General features: G+C 46.8%; 1 protein-coding gene across 1 annotated transcript in view; it reads right to left on the bottom strand.

Annotated features, from left to right (window-relative positions):
• The window catches only part of N4BP2 (NEDD4 binding protein 2), a 337,469-nt gene that overhangs the window by 74,252 nt on the left and 243,781 nt on the right, over window positions 1–19,436 (bottom strand). The window contains exons 13-14 of the mRNA XM_082258615.1: window positions 9,494–9,606; window positions 4,607–4,730 (exon numbers count right to left, since the gene is read on the bottom strand). Coding sequence (XP_082114741.1) covers window positions 4,607–4,730; window positions 9,494–9,606 — 237 coding nt within the window. The remainder of the gene's footprint in view (window positions 1–4,606; window positions 4,731–9,493; window positions 9,607–19,436) is intronic.

A 19,436-nucleotide genomic window follows, 5' to 3' on the forward strand; every position in this document is an offset into this window, starting at 1 on the left:
ACCTGCCGACATCCAATCCGATCTGTCTGGTGGATCGGATGGCAGCCGGGTGTAAACAGACAGGCTGTCCGTTTACATCCGACCACCCATAGAGGAGAGCGGGCTGTGTCCGTGTCCACTCTGCATATGCGGATCAGACACGGACCAGCCATCCGCCTGCTCAGCGGGGATCAGCGGACAGATTCACCACTAAACAGGCAGACTCGGATGGAGCCCGCCCCATGTGGAAGGGGCACTAAAAACACCCCAACAAAAACAAGCAAACAAACCCAACAAAAATTAGATTTTTGTCTTACCCTAAAATCCTTTTCTCTTAAGTTCATTGACGGACGCAGTCTCTGATATTCATACCCGTAGGGTTATGCTGTCCCCTACATGAGGACACTAGGCAGAAAAAAGTTCTGGCTATGCTATGGGCAGTCCCAGGGGGTATACCCTCTCTCCCTGCTATACGATGTCAGTTTTGTATCAAAGTAGTGTCAGAGAATATAATACCAACCCAACTTAAAATAGAGGGGCGGGTAATGCGTTCATCAATGAACTTAAGAGAAAAGGATTTTATGGTAAGACAAAAATCTAATTTTCTCTATCATTCATTGACGGACGCAGTCTCTGATCTTCATATCAGTAGGGACGTCTCAAAGCAGTGCCATGAAATGGGGGTGGGAAAAGCAGAAAAATAAGTCCCCAAGGCTAACCCATAGCCAACCAGACAACATAGGACTCATCAGAACAAGATGAGACCCACCTGAAAAAAACATTAAACAGCCTCAAGGGAGATTAAAACACCCTTAACCGGTTGCCGACCGCCGCACGACTATTTACTGCGGCGGTCAGCCCCGGCCAGGCAAAGTGACGTAGATCTACGTCGCTTGCCTGTCACTTCCTTGTGAGCCAATAGCAGGCGTCAGTGCATGTGACCGGCGGAACCGATGTCTGCCGGTCACTCGCCGATCGTCGGTGCAGAGGGCGAAAGTCCGGGGAATTTTAATTCTTGCTCCATTTGAGAAGGATTTCCTTCTTCAGAATTCTCGGGTGGAATGGAGCAAAAGGGACCGCCTCGAAGGACGACACCATCAGTCCCAGAACTGTCATACAGGCCTGAAGGGACGACCATTTGCTGAACAGAAATAGCTGAAATCGCAGAAACCAAGAGTCCAAAGTCAGGCCCAGATAGTCCAGTCTCATAGAAGGGACCAGGGACGACTTCCGAAGGATCAGGCTTCACCCGAACTCATGGTGATCTCCGAATTGGTCACCAGCACCGTGGGAGACTCCGCACGGAGAAGCAGATCGTCCAGGTAACCCAGGACCGATATCCTCTGCTGGCATACCAATGCCAGGACCTGAGCCAACACCTTCATAAAGACCCAAGTAGCAGAGGCAAGCCCAGAGGGTAACGCCACAAATTGATAATGATCCTCTCCCACGGCAAGGCGCAGAAACCTTTGATGTCCTGCACATATTGCGATGTGAAGGTAGGCATCTTTGATGTCTATGGAGGCCAAGAAATCACCCTGATGCAGGGAGGCCACCACCGTGCGAACTGATTCCATCTTGAATTTTTGAACTCGCACGAAGCAATTCAGTGCCTTCAGGTCCAGAATTGGACGCACCTTCCCTTCCTTCCTGGGTACCGTAAACAGGTTTGAATAAAAGCCCTGAAAACGTTCCGGACACGGAACCAAACTATTACTCCCTGTTGTACCAGGTCCTGTACTGCCCCCAAAGAGAGCCCGTAGGCGAACCGGGGACAGTCTCACATTGGAAGAAAGGAACCTCACCGGTAGGGTGGATCGAAACTTGATCTTGTACCCGGACCGTGTGACCTCGTGAGCCCATCTGTCTTGTATCCGGGATAGCCACAGGTCCAGGAACCGGCAAAGACGTCCCCACACCCCAGATACGGGTGAGGGCACACCTTCAGGCCCGAAGAGGCCTTATCCTCAGGTTTGGAGAAGCTCGATTTTTGTTTGCCAGACGAGGGTCACTTGGAACCACCCGAGGGGGCCATGAAGAACTTTGCCTTATCGGCTGACCCTGAGGGGCGAAAAAACTTCTTGTGTGCTGAAAAGGAGGGACCCCGTCTGCATTGCGGGTCCTTGCCCTTGTTAGCCCGTGGGAGAAAGGTACACTTACCCCCTGTGAGACCTTTGATAATGTCATCCAGGGTAGCCCCAAACAGGTGATCTCCTTGAAAAGGTAGATCAGTCAAGGCCTTCTTTGAGGTCTGATCCGCAAACCAGCACTTTAGCCAAAGTATACGGCGGAGGACCACTGCCGAAGCCGACAGTCGGGCCAATATGGGAGCAGTATCCAGCGCAGCATCGCAAGCAAATTGCAGCCCCTGCACCAGCTGGTCCACCATCTCCGTAAAAGCAGGGGGGACTTGTTTCCCCTCCAGGTCATGGCGTAGCAACTTAGCCCATACAGTCAAGGTTTGCAAGACAAGGGCAACATTAAACACGGGTCTTAGTGCAGACCCCGCCAGGGAGTACATATTGCGGGCCACAGACTCCGCCTTTCTACCTGCCGTATCCTTAAAGGATGGGGAATCCTCCACTGGGATCATGGTAGCTTTGTTCAGACGTGAGACCGGAGGGTCCACCATAGGTGACACAGTCCACTTTTTTATAAGGGACTCTTCAAAGGGGTAGGTACCCCAGGGGAACGCTTTGGGCAGTCCCATTCTTTTTTGACCATGTTGTCAAAATACGCGGGAAAGGGGAAAACCTTTCCCGCTCTAGATGGCTTGTGAGTGCCAAACGTAACCTGCGCCTCAGTCGCAGCTGCGTCCATTTTTAGGGTCTCACGCACGGATACAACCAGTGCATCCACCAGCGCTTTTTCTTGCACGGTGGCGGAGGTAGAGATGTCATCCTCACTATCAGAGGAGACAGGGCGCGAGGTAGTAGACCCGGCAGGGAGACCCACGTCTGCGGTGTCTAAATCAGATTTAGAATCTGACACATCAGATGAGGCAGGGGTAGGCGGAGGGCGCTTTTTGGCACCTCGCCCCCTAAAAGCCACCTCCACCCGGGACACCAAAAATTCCAGGGCTACCGACAGTGCATCTACTGATATCTGGGATGCGGAGGGCCCTGTGGCCTCCTTGAGGGTTCAGGTGGGGACATGTTCTGCAGGGTCCATGCTGCACCATGGAAACACCTCAGCAAAAAGTTTAAATTTTTATTTTATTTTTTAAAACATCCCACTACGCTACAGCGCCCCCAAGAGGTCAGGCAGAGCGCACTGAAGACCCCCAGCAGAGAGAGAGAGAGAGAGAGAGAGAGAGAGAGACCCCCCAGATTCACCACCCTACACCAAAGATGCACCAGGAGGCCCAGAAGCGTCTGCACAGCACATGTCCTGCAACAATCTTGATCCAGAAAGAAAGATCTGAGGATCAGCACTAGGGTATAGGGAGGGGCTCCACCAGAAAAAATGCCTACAGGAACTCCCAAAACATTCCTATTAGAAATCCACCGCAAAATGGCCGCCGGGTGAACCAATTTTGCCACCGAATCTTGCAGAGCACATGGGCTATAAGAAAATGGTGCCCTGCGGAGCTACTGAGTGCCTTCGTGGGGACCCCCCCAGCCTCCTGGACGAGATCGACAGGAAGGGGGCCCTGGAAGTGACAGGTAACCCCCCCGTGCAGGATCATTCTTCCTTTTATGGCGGCGCTCCTTCCCGCCCCCACCTGCGCCCTAAAGCTTGGTCCCAGCCCCCGGGAGTAGTTACAACCGTCCCACAACCCGAGTAGTGAGCGGGGGGCAGGTAGGTGGAGGGTGTGTGACAGTACAGAGGGGAAACCGGGGTTGTAAGGGTCCGACCGTCCTAGGGAGGGGCCAGCGTCCACTCCAAAATCAACCAGGGGAAGAGGGGGGGACATTTACTAATGCACCAGGAACAGGCGGACGCCATCTTCTGACAGAACCCCTCTCCGCCGAAGTGGGGAGGGGGGCTGTCGGCCAAATAGGAACGCTGCGACTTGAGCCTAGACCCTGTCGTATGCGACCTGGCGAGATGTTTAACTTGCGGGGCCAGTCCTTGTCTAATGGGACTATGTTGCGGCTGACCTAGCGCCGAGCTGGGGTCGGCACTTGCTCGCTGGCCAGCTGGGGTGACCACTGGATCTATATAACAGCCCGGTCTCCCAGATCTGGCTTAGTTGCTGGTAGATCTCCCAGAAACAAAATCCGGAGAAAAGCTAACTTGAAAAAAACTTTGCCAGGACCAGAGATCCCAGCAAGGAACTGGGTCCTTACTCCTGACTAGGCAGATTAAAACTGACATCCTATAGCAGGGAGAGAGGGTATACCCCCTGGGACTGCCCATAGGCATAGCCAGAACTTTTTTCTGCCTAGTGTCCTACTCATGTAGGGGGCCGCATAATCCTACTGATATGAAGATCAGAGACTGCGTCAATCAATGAACAATAGAGAAAAGATTTTTTTTCTAGCACATTATTGGATAACACAGCTTCACCTTATTTACTAAGCAAACAGTTGTTATTCCTTTAATAAATATACCACAAATAAGAATATGTTCCCTGAGAATATGCTGGACTCTATTTTTTTTTACTTTAGTAAAGTGAAAGTACCTTTTCCTTCATTCTGTCTGCTGATGAGGGCAGCTCCTGTTTAAACCCTTGAGCCACGACATTCTGCACAGGGTCAGCTTCTAGTGCTGAGCTGATAAACTCTTCTGTGTTCTCTAAAGAATAACTGCAGAATGATTATAAAGCAGTGTGTGTCAGTTACTTTTTCATTTATTTTTAACATGTTTTTTACTCATTTAAAAACACCTTAGGAAATTATGCTAAATACTGGCCAATCTCAAAAAAATCCTCAATCCATTTGTGATGTGGAACAAATACACAGGTTAGTATACGTCACCTCACTCAGACTTTGCTGCTTTGCATGCTTTTCAAGATTAGTGTTTCAAAATACTGAAAAGTACAGAGATAGACAGGCACATAACATTTTTGGAGGTCAGTAATGGCTGCCTCCTTATTTTTCAGGAAAAATTTTCTTGAAAATACCTTTAAAAAGTGTAAATCAGGGTTTCTCAACCGGGGTGGCAGAAAGAGTCCTCAGGGGTGCCACGGACACATCTCGTTCTGAGGGCTACTCTGTGTTAACTCCTGTGCACTGCAACTCTGCAAGGAGAGAAAGTATAGTCTGCACAGCTTTCTCCTCCTCCTTGCAGCTTTGTGTACTATTGCTGGCAAAACAGAAAGCTGTGCGAGCTGCTCGCCTGTGTCCTACCAACTGATGATGTCATTGGTTGTTAAGGACATGTCGGGCAGCACTACAGCTTACTGCATTGAAGTTAACACACACAGCTCACACACTGCACAGTAGTTAAGCACAGCCCACATTTGTGCTAGGAGGGGGGGTTTGAGCAAATTGTGCTGGGAGAGGGGATTGGAGTGGAGTTTGTGCTAGAAGTGGGAATTTAGGAACGGGGAATTTGGGGGGTTTGTGTTAGGAGGAAATGGGGGGGGGGGGGTTGTGCTAAGAGGGGGGATTTGAGGAGGTTTGTGCTAGGCGGAGGAATTGGGGTGGGGGGGGGGGATTTGTGCTGGGAAGGGGGGATTTGTGCTAGGAGGAGGAATTGAGGGGGAGGGGGTTGTGCTAGGAGGGGGGATTTGTGCTAGAAGGGGGGATTTGGAGGAGTTACACCCTAAGATCACTGAACATTGCCTCACAGACATTTATGGGCTTGTTCACACCAGGTACAGCGAGGTAATGTGAAAAACACACTTTTTCCTGTACTGCGCAAAAATGTGCTGCCTTTAATTTAATGTAATTGAAATTTAGTCCTAAACACTGACCACATCAGAAATAGGTACAGAAGCAATTTGTGCTGCCATCATTTAGAACTATACATAGGCAGAACTAACATATATATTTTTTCATCTAAATAAATGTAAGTGCATGCATGTTAGTAAAACCATAGGGGGATTTACTAAAACTGCTGTGCATAGTAATAAGCTTCTAGCTTCAGTAAGTTTATTTTTCAACTTTCTTTAACAGACCAAGCTGTCCAGCTAAAGTGTCAGAGCCTTGAAACAAACCATTTAACACTTACAGGGGTGCTTAAAAGTTGTTAGTTTGGCTTTAATTTGTTAGCCCATCTAAATGTCCTAGCCCATTTAACACTACCCCCTCCCCAGACTGACAATGCTGCTGTCCAATGGTTTCTTCATTGCTCTTCCATCCAGAGTGGAGACATGCTAAGACAGGAAGTGTGTTATTAGCAGGAATGCACAGCTGGTGTGCAGACATAGCTGTAGGGCCAAGGACTCTCTATGACCTCTTGGATTGGTCTCTGTAAGCTGCTTAACTCAGAGGTCACAGGTTTTCCACTTATATATGCATGCACTTACATAAGGGGCATAGACCAACACAGAACAATGTAAGAGTGGAGATAAAACCATCCTGTTACACCTCTGTTTCCCAATTTATTGCATAGCTAGGATAGCACTGACTTAATCACCAGTGCGCTGCAGTCTCAATGCAAGAGAAGGCTAAAGGCCTTGTTCCCTCAGATGGCAGTTCACACCACTACATTGGTTTGCACTGAAAAATCTGTAAAATTATTTTCTCAGAGTACAGTAGAGGACACGGTCTCGTGGGTTATATGCTGCTAATTTCAGGTGAAGGACACTGGCAAACAAAGCTATTAGGACAACCCATATAACCACTCCCACTCTCAGCAACTCTCAGTTTTTTAGATAGCATTCAAGTGAAAATGCAATGACAGAGAGGAAAGTGGTCTGTGTCCTGTACTGTACTCCAAGAAAACAAATATACAGGTAAGCACAAAATCCTTTGTAAGCCATTTTAAAGGACAAATTTGCGCTTGGGCTTCAAAAGTAATAGAGTTGCCAACAAAATACCCGGATACCGAATATATTATAAATTAGCCCCAAACAATGTGGTGCTAAAACACCGAAGTGAAAAAAAACATGGAATAAAAAAAAATAAAAACTACTTCTTAGTGCACACGTGTGCTTGCATATAAATGCACTTTTTTCACTTGGGTTTATTTTAGCGCCACACTGCTTGGGTCTAAGTCAAAAAAATTTATTTCTTAAATTGCACAGTACAGGACATAGGCTCCAAATAGGTGTTATCCATAGGACGTTCCCAAGCAATACAACTGAGGGTAATACAGCAAACCAAGCGAACATGCCCAAACAAGAAAATCAGGTTCCCAACTCCATGGCATGAACTACAAACAAAACCAACACCAGAAGAGGCCTGAACATCCACTTTGAAAAACTTGGGAACAGAACAGAGGGCCAGGTGGTAGCCTTGAAATCTGAAAAACAGATGGCTGGTGTTGAGAAGTCTAAAAGTAAGAGTAAAAAGAGAAAAATTGTGAGTATAAAAAGGGAATAAGAGTCCTACTCTTTAAGGCGTAAGTCCTAGTAATACCCTGACTAGGCCACCTACAGATGGTGGAACAAGATGCAGGACAGGCCTCTTGAGGGCATTCAGGCAGGACAAAAAACGAGAATCTAAAGTTCAGGTGGGGCAAAAATAATGTAGATGCCTCTTTGGGGTGTAGGAGCAGGGCAGAGAGAGGGTAGGATAGTCCCCAGGTTAAGGTGGAAGTAGGAAACCACCTTAAGGAGAAAGAACACCTGGGGCCTCAAAACTACTTTGTCTTTATGAAGAACAAGACAGAATTACTTACAAGAAAAGGCCACCAGTTCTGAAACCCATCTCACTGATGTTAAAGACACAGGAAGAACTACCTTACAAGTTAGGTTAGCCAAAGGAATATCTTGAACGGATGCAAAGAGGCTTTTTTTGGAGGCAACAGGACCAGCATAAGATCCTATTGCAAGGCAGAATAAGTGAACAAACGGAGAGTGATGTGAGCCATCTCTTGAACAAAGTCTCTTAACCAGGGATCAAGTAGTCAGAGGTTTCTAAAAGAGAATGACCATCTCTGAGACTTTACCCTTAAGGTTGCTGAAAGCCAAATGCGGCTCCTACCCAGACTGGAGAAAGAACAGGAATATGTCTCACAGAGTATCCAGAATGAAACTCCTGTGCCTTGCACCATGTAATGTAAGCATTCCAAGTGCAGCAAAAGATTTTGAGAAGTTGATTTCCTAGCCTTAAAAAGCATAGGAATAACAAAGTCATAGACAGTGATCTTTCAGAACTTGGGTTTTAAAATCCAAGTTGTTAAAACCAGCGACCATAAAGCAGGATGCTAGAACTGCTCTTGAGACAGCAGGTCTGGTTGGTCTGGAAGTGCTCCCAGAGTAACTCCCAGGAATCCCAGTATGTCAGAATACCAAGTCCTTGTGAATCTATTTGGTGCTACTAAGATCACCTTAATGCCTGCTATCTCAATCCTGTGAAGCATTTGGGGGTAAATCCGTAACAGGGGAAATTGTACTGTATTAGTCAAAACTGATCCCACATATCCCCAGTGCGTCAACTTTACAGGCCTTTGGATCTCTGATCCTTGTCACAAACATGTACATCTTGTTGAAGCAGGATGCACACAGATCTACATTCGGCACCCCTGTGACAGATGTCCTAGAACAGTGTTTCTCAACCCGGTCCTCAGGGCACACTAACAGGCCAGATTTTAAGAATTACCTTGGGGAGATGCAGACTAGAATACTGCAATCACTGAGCAGCAAATTATATCATCTGTGATGTATTTCAGTTGTCTTGCAGACTTGGCCTGCTAGTGTGCCCTGAGGACCGGAGTTGAGAAACACTGTCCTAGAAAACCATACTCCTGCATTCCCAGGAATGTGAACTGCAAACAAGGCTAAACGTTTTTTTTTTTTTTTCTCAATCCATAATAATGTCTGCTTCTCGAAGAACCACTTGGTACCTGGTGCAGCCTTGATGGTTTATGTAAACTGCAGCTGTGGCATTGTCGTACTGAACTAAAGGTCCATCACTCCTGCAGTTGGTTGATCCAATACAGCAGGGATAGATAAATAACCCTCTGTTTAAAAATATTGATGGGAATGGGGGCCCCCAAGGGGAAGGGGCAAAGTCCTGGACTTACCACACCAGGAAACAGGCACCTACCCAGGCAATAGACCACTGGGAGAAATTCCCCCGCTTTTAGGAAGTCCTAACAGCTTTGCTTGCCAGTGACCTCACCTGAACGAGGCAGCATATACCCTTGGACAAGACTTAAAGTAACCTGTATCCTGTACTGTACAATTAAGCATGTAGCACTTTTTTTTCTGATGCAGTGGGTTGCAACAGAAAATGACCACTTTGCAATGTGAACAAAACTTGAAATGGGACTTATGCGCTCAGTGCATTGGCACTTGTCCTCCCAACATGCACCAACCAGTGTGCAATCAGCAAGGCTACTGGTCTTACATGCACTGCAAATTAGCTGCACGGAACTACATAGAAACTAGTGTGTACTTAGGCTTAATGTCATAAGAATTTAATCATTTACATTCAAGGAAAAAAAACTTCCTTACTTATTCTCTTTAAAAATGTCCATAAGCAGATTTTGCTCTATATTAGGAAACAGTTCCAAGAGTTGCTTCTCCTTCATTTTCACAGCGCAGTTTGTCGATGCTAAAGGCTTCTTCTGCAGTAGGAAAAAATACATTTATTTGTATTACTTTATTACAATGGGAATCTTTTAATAACAAAAAACTCTAAGGGTGACCTTTAGGCATGTCCCACCAATTACCTCCTAACCTCCATCTCCCCCTCTAGCGTATGTTCCAGGATGATTTACTATTCTTTTGCCTCTTGGAAAATCTATATTGTCAGGCAATATAAGGATGTTAGGAGCTCACTGGATTTCTGGCAATGTCATTAGCTATTTATCTGAATTTGGAGCATTTTTAAAATGTTTAAAATGTACCATATGGCTTTATTTGCCCACACAAACTAAAAAGACACATACAGTGCCTAGCACCCCCCCCCCTGGCATTTTCCATGGTTTGTTGCCTCACAACCTGGAATTAACATGGATTGTTTGAGGATTTGCATCATATAATTTACAGAACATGCCCACAACTTTAAAGTTTTTTTTTCTAGTTTGTGAAGCAAACAACAAATAGGACAAAATAACATAAAAAGTCAATGTGCATAACTATTCACCCCCCTAAAGTCAATACTTTGTAGAGCCACCTTTTGCGTCAATCACAGCTCCAAGTCACTTTGGATAAGTCTTTATTAGCTTGCCACATCTTACCACTGGGATTTCCTCCTTGCAAAACTGCTTCAGCTCCTTCAAGTTGGATGGTTTGCGCTTGTGAACAGCTATCTTTAAGTCTGACCACAGATTTTCTATTGAATTGAGGTCTGGGCTTTGACTAGGTCATTCCAACACATTTACATTTTTCCCCTTAAACGACTCAAGTGTTGCTTTAGCAGTGTGTTTGGGGTCATTGTCCTGCTTGAAAGTGAACCTCCGTCCTAGCCTCAAATCACGCACAGAGTGGTACAGGTTTTTCTCAAAAATATCCCTGTATTTAGCACCATCTATCTTTCCCTCAACTCTGACCAGTTTCCCAGTCCCGGCTGCTGAAAAACATCCCAACAGCATGATGCTGCCACCACTATGTTTCACTGTGGGGATGGTGTTCTTTGGGTGATGTGGTGTGTTGGGTTTGTGACAAACATAGCGTTTTCTTTGATGGCCGAAAAGTTAAATTTTAGTCTCATCAGACCAGAGCACCTTCCTCCATACATTTTGGGAGTCTCCCACATGCCTTTTTGCAAACTCAAAATGTGCCATTTTGTTTTTTTCTGAAAGTAATGGCTTTCTTCTAGCCACTCTGCCATAAAGCCCAACTCTATGGAGTGTACGGCCTATTGTCCTCCTATGTACAGATACTCCAGTCTCTGCTGTGGAACTCTGCAGCTCCTCCAGGGTTACCTTAGGTCTCTGTGCTACCTTTCTGATTAATGCCCTCCTTGCCCGGCCTGTGAGTTTTGGTGGGCGGCTGTCTCTTGGCAGGTTTACTGTTGTGCCATGTTCTTTCATTTGGTTATGATAGATTTGAGAGTGCTCCTGGGGATCATCAAAGATTTGGATATTTTTTTATAACCTAACCCTGACTTGTACTTCTCAACAACATTGTCCCTTACTTGTTTGGGGAGTTCCTTGGTCTTCATGGCAGTGTTTGGTTAGTGGTGCCTCTTACTTAGGTGTTGCAGCCTCTGGGGCCTTTCAAAAAAGGTGTGTATATGTAATGACAGATCATGTGACACTTATATTGCACACAGGTGGACATCATTTCACTAATTATGTGACTTCTGTAGGTAATTGGTTGCACCAGAGCTTTTTATGGGCTTCATAACAAAGGGGGTGAATACATACGCACATGCCAATTTTCTGTTTTCTATTTCTAAAAAGTCGTTTTATGTATATATTTTACTCATTCCACTTAAACTTAGACTATTGTGTTCTGAACCATCACATAAAATTCAGATTAGCAAAACATTGAACTTAAGGCTGTAATTTAACAAAATAGGTAAAAAGTCAAAGGGGGTGAATACTTTTGCAAGGCACTGTAATACTATCAAAATACAGTGCAGCATCCAAATCCCATACAACCTCCCTTCTGACACAGGGCGCATATTACACTGATGCTGAACAATTGCTTCACTGCCTTGGAACTAGCATGAAGCTTGTGACCGGACAATGGAAGCCTCACCCAGAAAGCTGATTTCATAAACTAGAAATTTCATCTATACATTTTCATACCCCATACTTCCCCTTCCTAGCATTCTATAAAAATTCAACCCCCAACCAGATAATGATCCAAACCTTCCCCCTCTCTCGTATACCCCACCTTCACCCCCAGGGCACCCATCAGAAATTCTTGGGCCCCTTACACAGCTTAAGCCTGGGACACCCCCCCCCCATACTCGCCACTCCCTAGAGCCCACCCACTGGCCATTCCACTGAATCCACCCACTGGCCATCCCACCGAGTCCTTCAGTGCACTTACTTTTTTTTTTTTTTTTAATACTCTTAAATTTAAAGACCAGGCCTATTTCTGACACTTGTTTTTTAAGTTAAAATCAGTATTTTTTGCTAGAAATTACTTAGAACCCCCAAACATTATATTTTTTTTAGAAGAGACCCTAGAGAACAAAATGGAGATCGTTGCAGTACTTTTTGGAAAAAATACACTTTTTTTAATTAAAAGATAAGAAAACAGAAAAGTTAGCCCTATTTTTTCTAGAATGTGAACGCTAATGTTACACAGAGTAAATCGAAACACAACATGTCATTCTTCAAAACTGCGCACGCTGATGGAATGGCGAATGATCACGGCGATACCAAACATGTGTGGTTTGAACATCGTTTACATATGCGGGCGCAACTTGCGTATGCGTTTGCGACTTGCGTATGCGTTCACGAGCGCGGAGGTACGGGACGCTTTCAATTTTTTTTTTCTATTTTTGCCTTTTATTTTTACACTGTCCCCTTTCAAAAAAAAATTTTTGATCACTTTTATTACTATTACAAGGAATGTAAACATCCCTTGTAATAGAAATAGGCAGGACAGGTTCTCTTTAATGTAAGATCTGGGGTAAAAAAAGACCTCAGATCTCAAATTTACCCTTAAAAGCAAAAATAAAAATAAATAAATAATTGTCTTTTTTCTCAGCAAGAAAAAAAAAAATGGGCCCTTTAAGGCCGTTGGGCGGAGGCAACTTATGACGTTGCTCTGGTCCTCCAAGGCCAGAGTCGAGTGGGGTTCATCTTGTCCTCACTCGACTTCCTGCCTGGGGTTGCAAGGGACTGGATCGTTTTCCCCGCTACCGACGGCTCTGGTAAGCAGGGAAAACAACCGGGAAGCAAGTCCGCCGCTGGGACCGCTTTTATGTGAAAGAGGACCACCGGCCGTGTAAGAAAATACTGGGGTTATGGCAGCTATCTACTGCTATAGATCAAATATATCAAACGATACAGCGCTACTTATGCATCATGAACAATATACATGTGCAAAATCAGTCAAGTAATAAAGTGCATGCAATAAATTAAAGTACAAATATAGTGCAATAAACTCATCAAATAGTGCAAAGAAATGTAGGTGGTTAAAAACATTTAATTACATTATACATCCTTTAAGCACCTTTTTTGCCAAGTTTTGCACGATTTGAAGAAAATAATATGAACGGATTCATTCACTTTATATGAACATTAATTTTTGCACTTTATGAGTGATCTGTTTACATTTCCTTGCACTATTTAATGAGTTTATTGCACTATATTTTCATATTTTTATTACTTGGCTGATTTTGCACATGTATATTGTTCATGATGCATAAGTAGCGCTGTATCGTTTGATGTATTTGATCTTTGTGGATTTGCAGTGATAAGCATAGGTTGTTACAGCAGCTACTTGTATTCACGGAATTTATTATTAGTTTTTCACCGAAGTTGCGCTCATTTTTATCTCTTTTCAATTTCATCTGCTGCTATAACCCCAGTATTTAACGTCAAAATACCGACATAAAGCTGCGGCGGGCGGTCCAGAAGTGGTTAAAGTGGTATTAAAGGCTTAATTTTTTAAAGAAAAAATAACAAACATGTCATATTTACCTGCTCTGTGTAAGGGTTTTGCACAGAGCAGCCCAATCCACTCTTATCTGGATCCCCGCTGGAGCTTCTGGCCACTCCCTCTTGCCCCATAGCAAGCAGCTTGCTATGTGGGTACCCGAGAAAGCACGGTCCCAAGCCACTGCTTTGCATCTCTATTCCCACACAGAGCCGCGACTTGATCCCCGACCCCTCACTCTCTCCTCATTGGTTCACTGGCTGCGATGGACAAATTACATGATGATTAATCAGCCAATGAGGAGGGAGAGTTCTCAGAGACCTGAGGCTCTCATGCACATCGCTGGATCGCAATGGGTCTCAGGTAAGTCTAGCAACTTGTCTCCAGATCAGTCCACAGTGAGCACTGAGCAGTCTCACAGGCAGTAACGTCACACTTGTACACTCTCAGCCTTCCCCCCCCTCACACCTGTATGCCCGAACCACATCCAAAGAATGCAAAGCAACTTCTTTGTGATGTTTAGGCTTAGGACATAAGGAAGGCAACACAATGTCTTCATTCAGATGAAAATCCGACACCACCTTAGGAAGAAAGGACGGATAAGGTCAGAGGACCACTTTATTCCTGTGGACCACCAAATAAGGCGAACGACAGGACAACACCGCAAACTCAGAGACTCTGTGGGCAGAAGTGATAGCCACTAGGAAGGCTTAACCAGAAACCAGATTAAGATCCCACGGCGGTAACAGGGATCTCCGCGGAGAAGCCAGATGACGCACCCCCTGAATGAAAGTGCGAATCAAACTATGAGTAGTCAATGGACAATGGAAGTAATTAGCCAAGGCCGACACCTGGCCCTTGATAGTGCCCAACGCCAAGCGCTGCTCAACCCCTTTTTGTAAAAAGGCCAAAACCCTAGCTATAGAGAACAAGCAAGGGTGCAGCTGCAGCGATTTACACCATGCAATGCACGATTTCCATGTACGATGATAGATCTTCCTAGATGTCGACTTTCTCGCCTTCAAAAGGGTAGGAATCACCGAATCAGAGAGACCTCTATCCCTCAACACCTTGCTTTCAACAGTCAAGCCGTTAAAGCCAGCGAACGTAAAGCAGGATAGAAGATCGGTCCTTGAGATAGTAGATCTTCCCGCAGAGGAAGACGCCATGGAGGATCCACGACCATTTTTACCAGTTCTGCATACCAGGACTGCCGAGACCAGTCTGGTGCCACCAGAATAACCGGGATGCCTTCCATCGCCACCCGGCAAAGAAACCTCGGCAGGAGAATGAGCGGAGGGAAGGCATAGATCAGGTGAAACTGACTCCAAGGAGCCACCAACAGCGTCTGTGGCGTCGGCCAGAGGATACGGAGACCTGGCAACAAACCTCTGAACTTTCCTGTTGAGGCGAAATGCAAACAAATCCACCTCCGGAGTTCCCCAACGGGCACACAGGAGATTAAACCCCTCCGGATGAAGAGACCATTCCCCTTGATCCAACACTTAATGACTCAGGTAATCCGCCTGCCAATTCGCCATACCTGGGATGTGGACTGCGGAGAGAGTCGGAACATTGTATTATGCCCACACCAGAATCTCGCCCACCAGCTTGGCCGCCAGGGCACTCCTAGTGCCCCCTTGGTGATTGATGTAAGCCACGGCCGTGGCATTGTCTGATTGAACCCGAACTGGAGAGCCAACTCCTCCAGTGAAGCAGGCAGAGCTTGATCGCTCTCAGTTCCAGAATATTGGTCGTCCGAGTTCCCTGGGCACAGAGCTTCCCCAGCACTCCACCCCAGCCTGACAGGCTGGCGACCTTGGTGACCACCGTCCAAAAAACCGGCAGGAAGGACTGGCCTTGGCACAGGACAGGTGACTGAAGCTACCAAGAGAGAGCAGACTTTGCAAGATGGCTCAACCGAATTTTCTGGTCTAGGGATCTCTGTTCCATTTTGCCAGAATCTCTTTCTGCGACTGTCTCGTATGAGACTGAGCAAACGGGACCGCTTTGAAGGTCGAGACCATCAGACCCACGGCCCTCATGCAAGCCCACAATGAGGACTGATCGGTCTCCAGCAGCAATCAGACTGCCCTTTGCAACTTCTGATGCTTGTACAAGGGAAGGAAGACCCTCGCCAGAGCAGAGTCAAGGATCAGCACCAGAAAAGTGACCCGCACGGATGGTGACAGGGCAGATTTGTGGAAATTGATCGTCCACCCAAATTCCTGAAGGGTCTGAACTGTGATGGAAACGTTATCCAACAGATCCGAATGGGAGACTGCTCGCAACAGGAGATCGTCCAGATATCCCACAATGGAGATACCCCGCCTACGTAACAAGACCAGCACAGGGGCTAAGACCTGGGAAAAAACTCTGGGAGCTGAGGCGGGGCCAAAGTGTAAAGCCAAAAACTGAAAGTGCTCCGTAAAGCAGAGGAATCGCTGGTGTCCCTCGAATATGGGGGACATGGATATACGCATCTCTGAGATCGATGGACGCCATGAAATCCCCCTGATTCAAAGATGCCACCACCGACCGAAGGGACTCCATTTAAAACTTCTGCACCCGCACAAAGCGGTTCAGAGCCTTGAGGTCCAGGATTGGACCTACTTTGCCCTCCTTTCTGGGCACCATGAATAGAAACCTTGAGAGCGTTCCTGCGGAGCAACCGGCACAATCACCCCATGAGCCAGGAGATCTCGCACAGCTTCCTGCAGATCCTTCAAAACACTCCAGGGACAGGTGCAGATTCAACTAAAAGGACCTGTCGCCTGGCCGGGACCAGAATTCGATCTTGTACCCGGAGGAAACCAGTTTGCGAACCCAATCATCCTGAATGAAGGAAGTCCAGGGTTCCTGAAAAAAGCACAGATGTCCCCCTACCCCTAAGATGGGTGAGGGCGCCCCTTCATGCTGAAGAGGACTTGTCTGCAGCACCGGACTGACCGGCCTTGGGCTTGCCCCAAGGCTTCTTAGTTCCTCCACAAGTTCTGAATGGCTTACCTTTTTCTTGCGCCCCGGAGGCACGAAAAAAAAAAACGTTTATAAGCAGAAAAGGAGGGGCCCCGCTTAGGACGGGGTGTTTTACCCTTGGAGGATTGGGAAGAAGAGTACTCTTCCTGTCAGTCAGGCCCTTTATTAACTCATCCAATTAGTCGCCTAACAACCGTTCTCCCAGAAACTTTCTTAGAAGCTTGGTCAGCCGACCAGCTTTTCAACCAAACCATGCATCTTAAAACAATGCCCACAGCCAAAACCCTGGCGACCAGGGAAGCCGCATCCATAGACACATCCCACAAGAACACCAGAGCCTGGATCACCTGGTCCAACAGTTCCAGCTGTTCCAGAGGAACAGTCTCGGGGTCCAAAGACTCCCGCAAACCCCTAATCCACCATCTGTGAGACTAACACAGACACAAAAAACGGTTTCAAAATGGAACCCGCCAGCACGTGAAGATGGCGGGAAAGGGATTCCACCCGCCTGTCCACTGGATCTGTAAAAACCAGGGAATCCTCCACAGGCACAAGGGTAGATTTGTTCAATCTGGAAACAGGATGTTCCACCTTAGGCGGCACCGTTCAACGATTGGAGACCTTTTCAGCAAAAGGGTACCAGCGTTTAAAGCGTTTTGGCACCACTAACTAGCGCTTAACGCGCCGCCATTGGTCATTCACAATATCGTGAAAAGTGTTGGGACAAGGGAAAACCCTGTCAGCTTTTGGAGACTTCTGAGAGCCAAAAGCCACCCGCGTCCTTGCCGGCGTGGGCTCATCAGCCAATTTTAAAGTATCCTGTACTGAAATAATCAGGGCTTCCACTAATGCACATTCCTGCGCTGCAGCTGAACACAACAGGTCCTCTTCACCATCGGACTGCGAGAACAATGACCCCTCAGGTAGGGGGGCATCTGGGGCGACCCCATCACCATCTGAATCAGAGGACACCTCCATAGATGGAGAAGGCATCGGCCGTTTTCGGCAATCAACCTTTTTTATGACTAAATCAACTTTAGTCGCCAGGCTTTCCAGGGCTGCTGAAATCGTGGTCAGTGAGTGCGATCCGGACTGTCCAGGGGTCGCACACACTGGGTCTGAGGGTAAATGCACAGTTTGGGACTCCATATTGCAATTTACAAAAAACGGAGTCCTGTCACTTTAACAGCACTGATCGCGGTATCCACCACTGATTGTAGCGGCCTGAAGGGAACCCCTTTAAACTAAACTGACAGCAGAAAGTGCAGGAATTTGCCCGCAGGGACCCCAAGTACTGTACCACCTCAGAAACACCGTCTTTCTGATTCTTCCAGCAGCATATAGAGAAAGACAGCAAGTGACCAGTAGCAGGAAATAAATGGACAGGAAGTGATGTAATCTGAGGAAGGTCACACTGCTCAGCATAGCACAAGGGCTACAAAGATGGCAGCCCATACATATCAATAGGAAGCTACAGGGAAAATGGCTGCCCCATGCAAATCTATAGGGAAAAATTTCACATTGCCCACACTTAGGATGGCGGCACCCACGGCGAACCATGTGGCTAGGGACCGACACATGGAGGCCCCAGGAACCACAACAGGAACCAGCAAGCCCAAGGTACCATGTCACCCCCCCCCCTCAGGGTGCCAGGCGCTCCAGACACACAGCCACCGTAGGGACAGGGAAGGGGGAGGTTAGGACACACAGACCGGGCATCGGGCAGGCCAGGGGGATCTTTTGGGAGGCACAAATCCCATTATCCCCAGGAGAGGGCCCACATCCCCACAAGACCAGCAGGGGCAAGTGGGACACAATTACTCACCATACCATGGACCAGTTGGGCTCTGCTCCGGGCAGGCTGCCTCCCAGTAGGGGTGCTGCCACCCAAGGGGTACGCTGCGACTCAGGGCGTTCCAGATCGTCGCGTCCCGGTGAGGCACCCGCTCGCAGGCTCATCCCCATCCAGAAAAGGGGCACCGTTGTGGCTAAGCCTAGGTCAGGGCTATAACCTGCTCACACTTGTTGGCCAGACTGGGGGACCATAAAGATCTAGATTATCCAGTGCGAAGCCCCAGCCGGCATCGTTGCTTGTACATCACCAGGAAAATTCTTCCCTGAACACTAGCTAGCAAGTGAGTAAAGAGAAATAAAAAGAAAATACTCTGAAAAGAATAAAAAAACTGAGACCGGATTCCCAGCAGGAAACCTAGGTCCTACTCCTTCTCTAGGCAGAAACAAACTTATGTGCTGGGCTGTGGCAGTGAGGGTTATGCCTGGAGGGACAGCCCCATGGGCGTGTATATGTTCAAAGTTTTGTACTAACGTACTGTCTAGACTACTCCTGCAGGTGGCAGCATAACCCACTCAGCTCATTGAGATGATGCTGCGTCTGTCGATGGACGATAGAGAAAAAGAGGGGGGAAAAAAAAAACCTCAGTATATTACATTTTTAGTTTTGGGTTTATTACTGCTTTAAGCAGAAACTGCTGACACAGGAATGTGAAGATTTACTATACTATGGGCTATGCGCACAAGGCCAACAAATGACACCATGAGACTACACTATCATTGCTCATGTAATGCGGGTGAAAAACCCAAGGTGTAGGTAAGGAAGGTTTATCGTACCTTTAAACTAATTCAATCAAACAGTGAGAGTGGAACCTCTTTGGAATGGCTGCAGCAAGTGTGCAGATCTATGAACTCATACAATGATTTCACCTAAATCCCTTAGAAAATAAGAGTTTGTCAGTCTTGAATACACTGGAGCAGGGTTAGACCCTCTGTCAGGTTTACATTGCCCTTTTTGTCCCATCTATTTGTCCTATTAACCAGGACAACGAGACAGAAAGTGGTAAGAAATCTAAAACTTTAAAGTTGTGACCAGAACAAGAGGTAGGGAAATCATCCAATG

This window comes from Pelophylax lessonae, assembly GCF_965119305.1.
Source record: "Pelophylax lessonae genome assembly, chromosome: 1".
NCBI classification, from domain to species: Eukaryota; Metazoa; Chordata; class Amphibia; order Anura; family Ranidae; genus Pelophylax; species Pelophylax lessonae.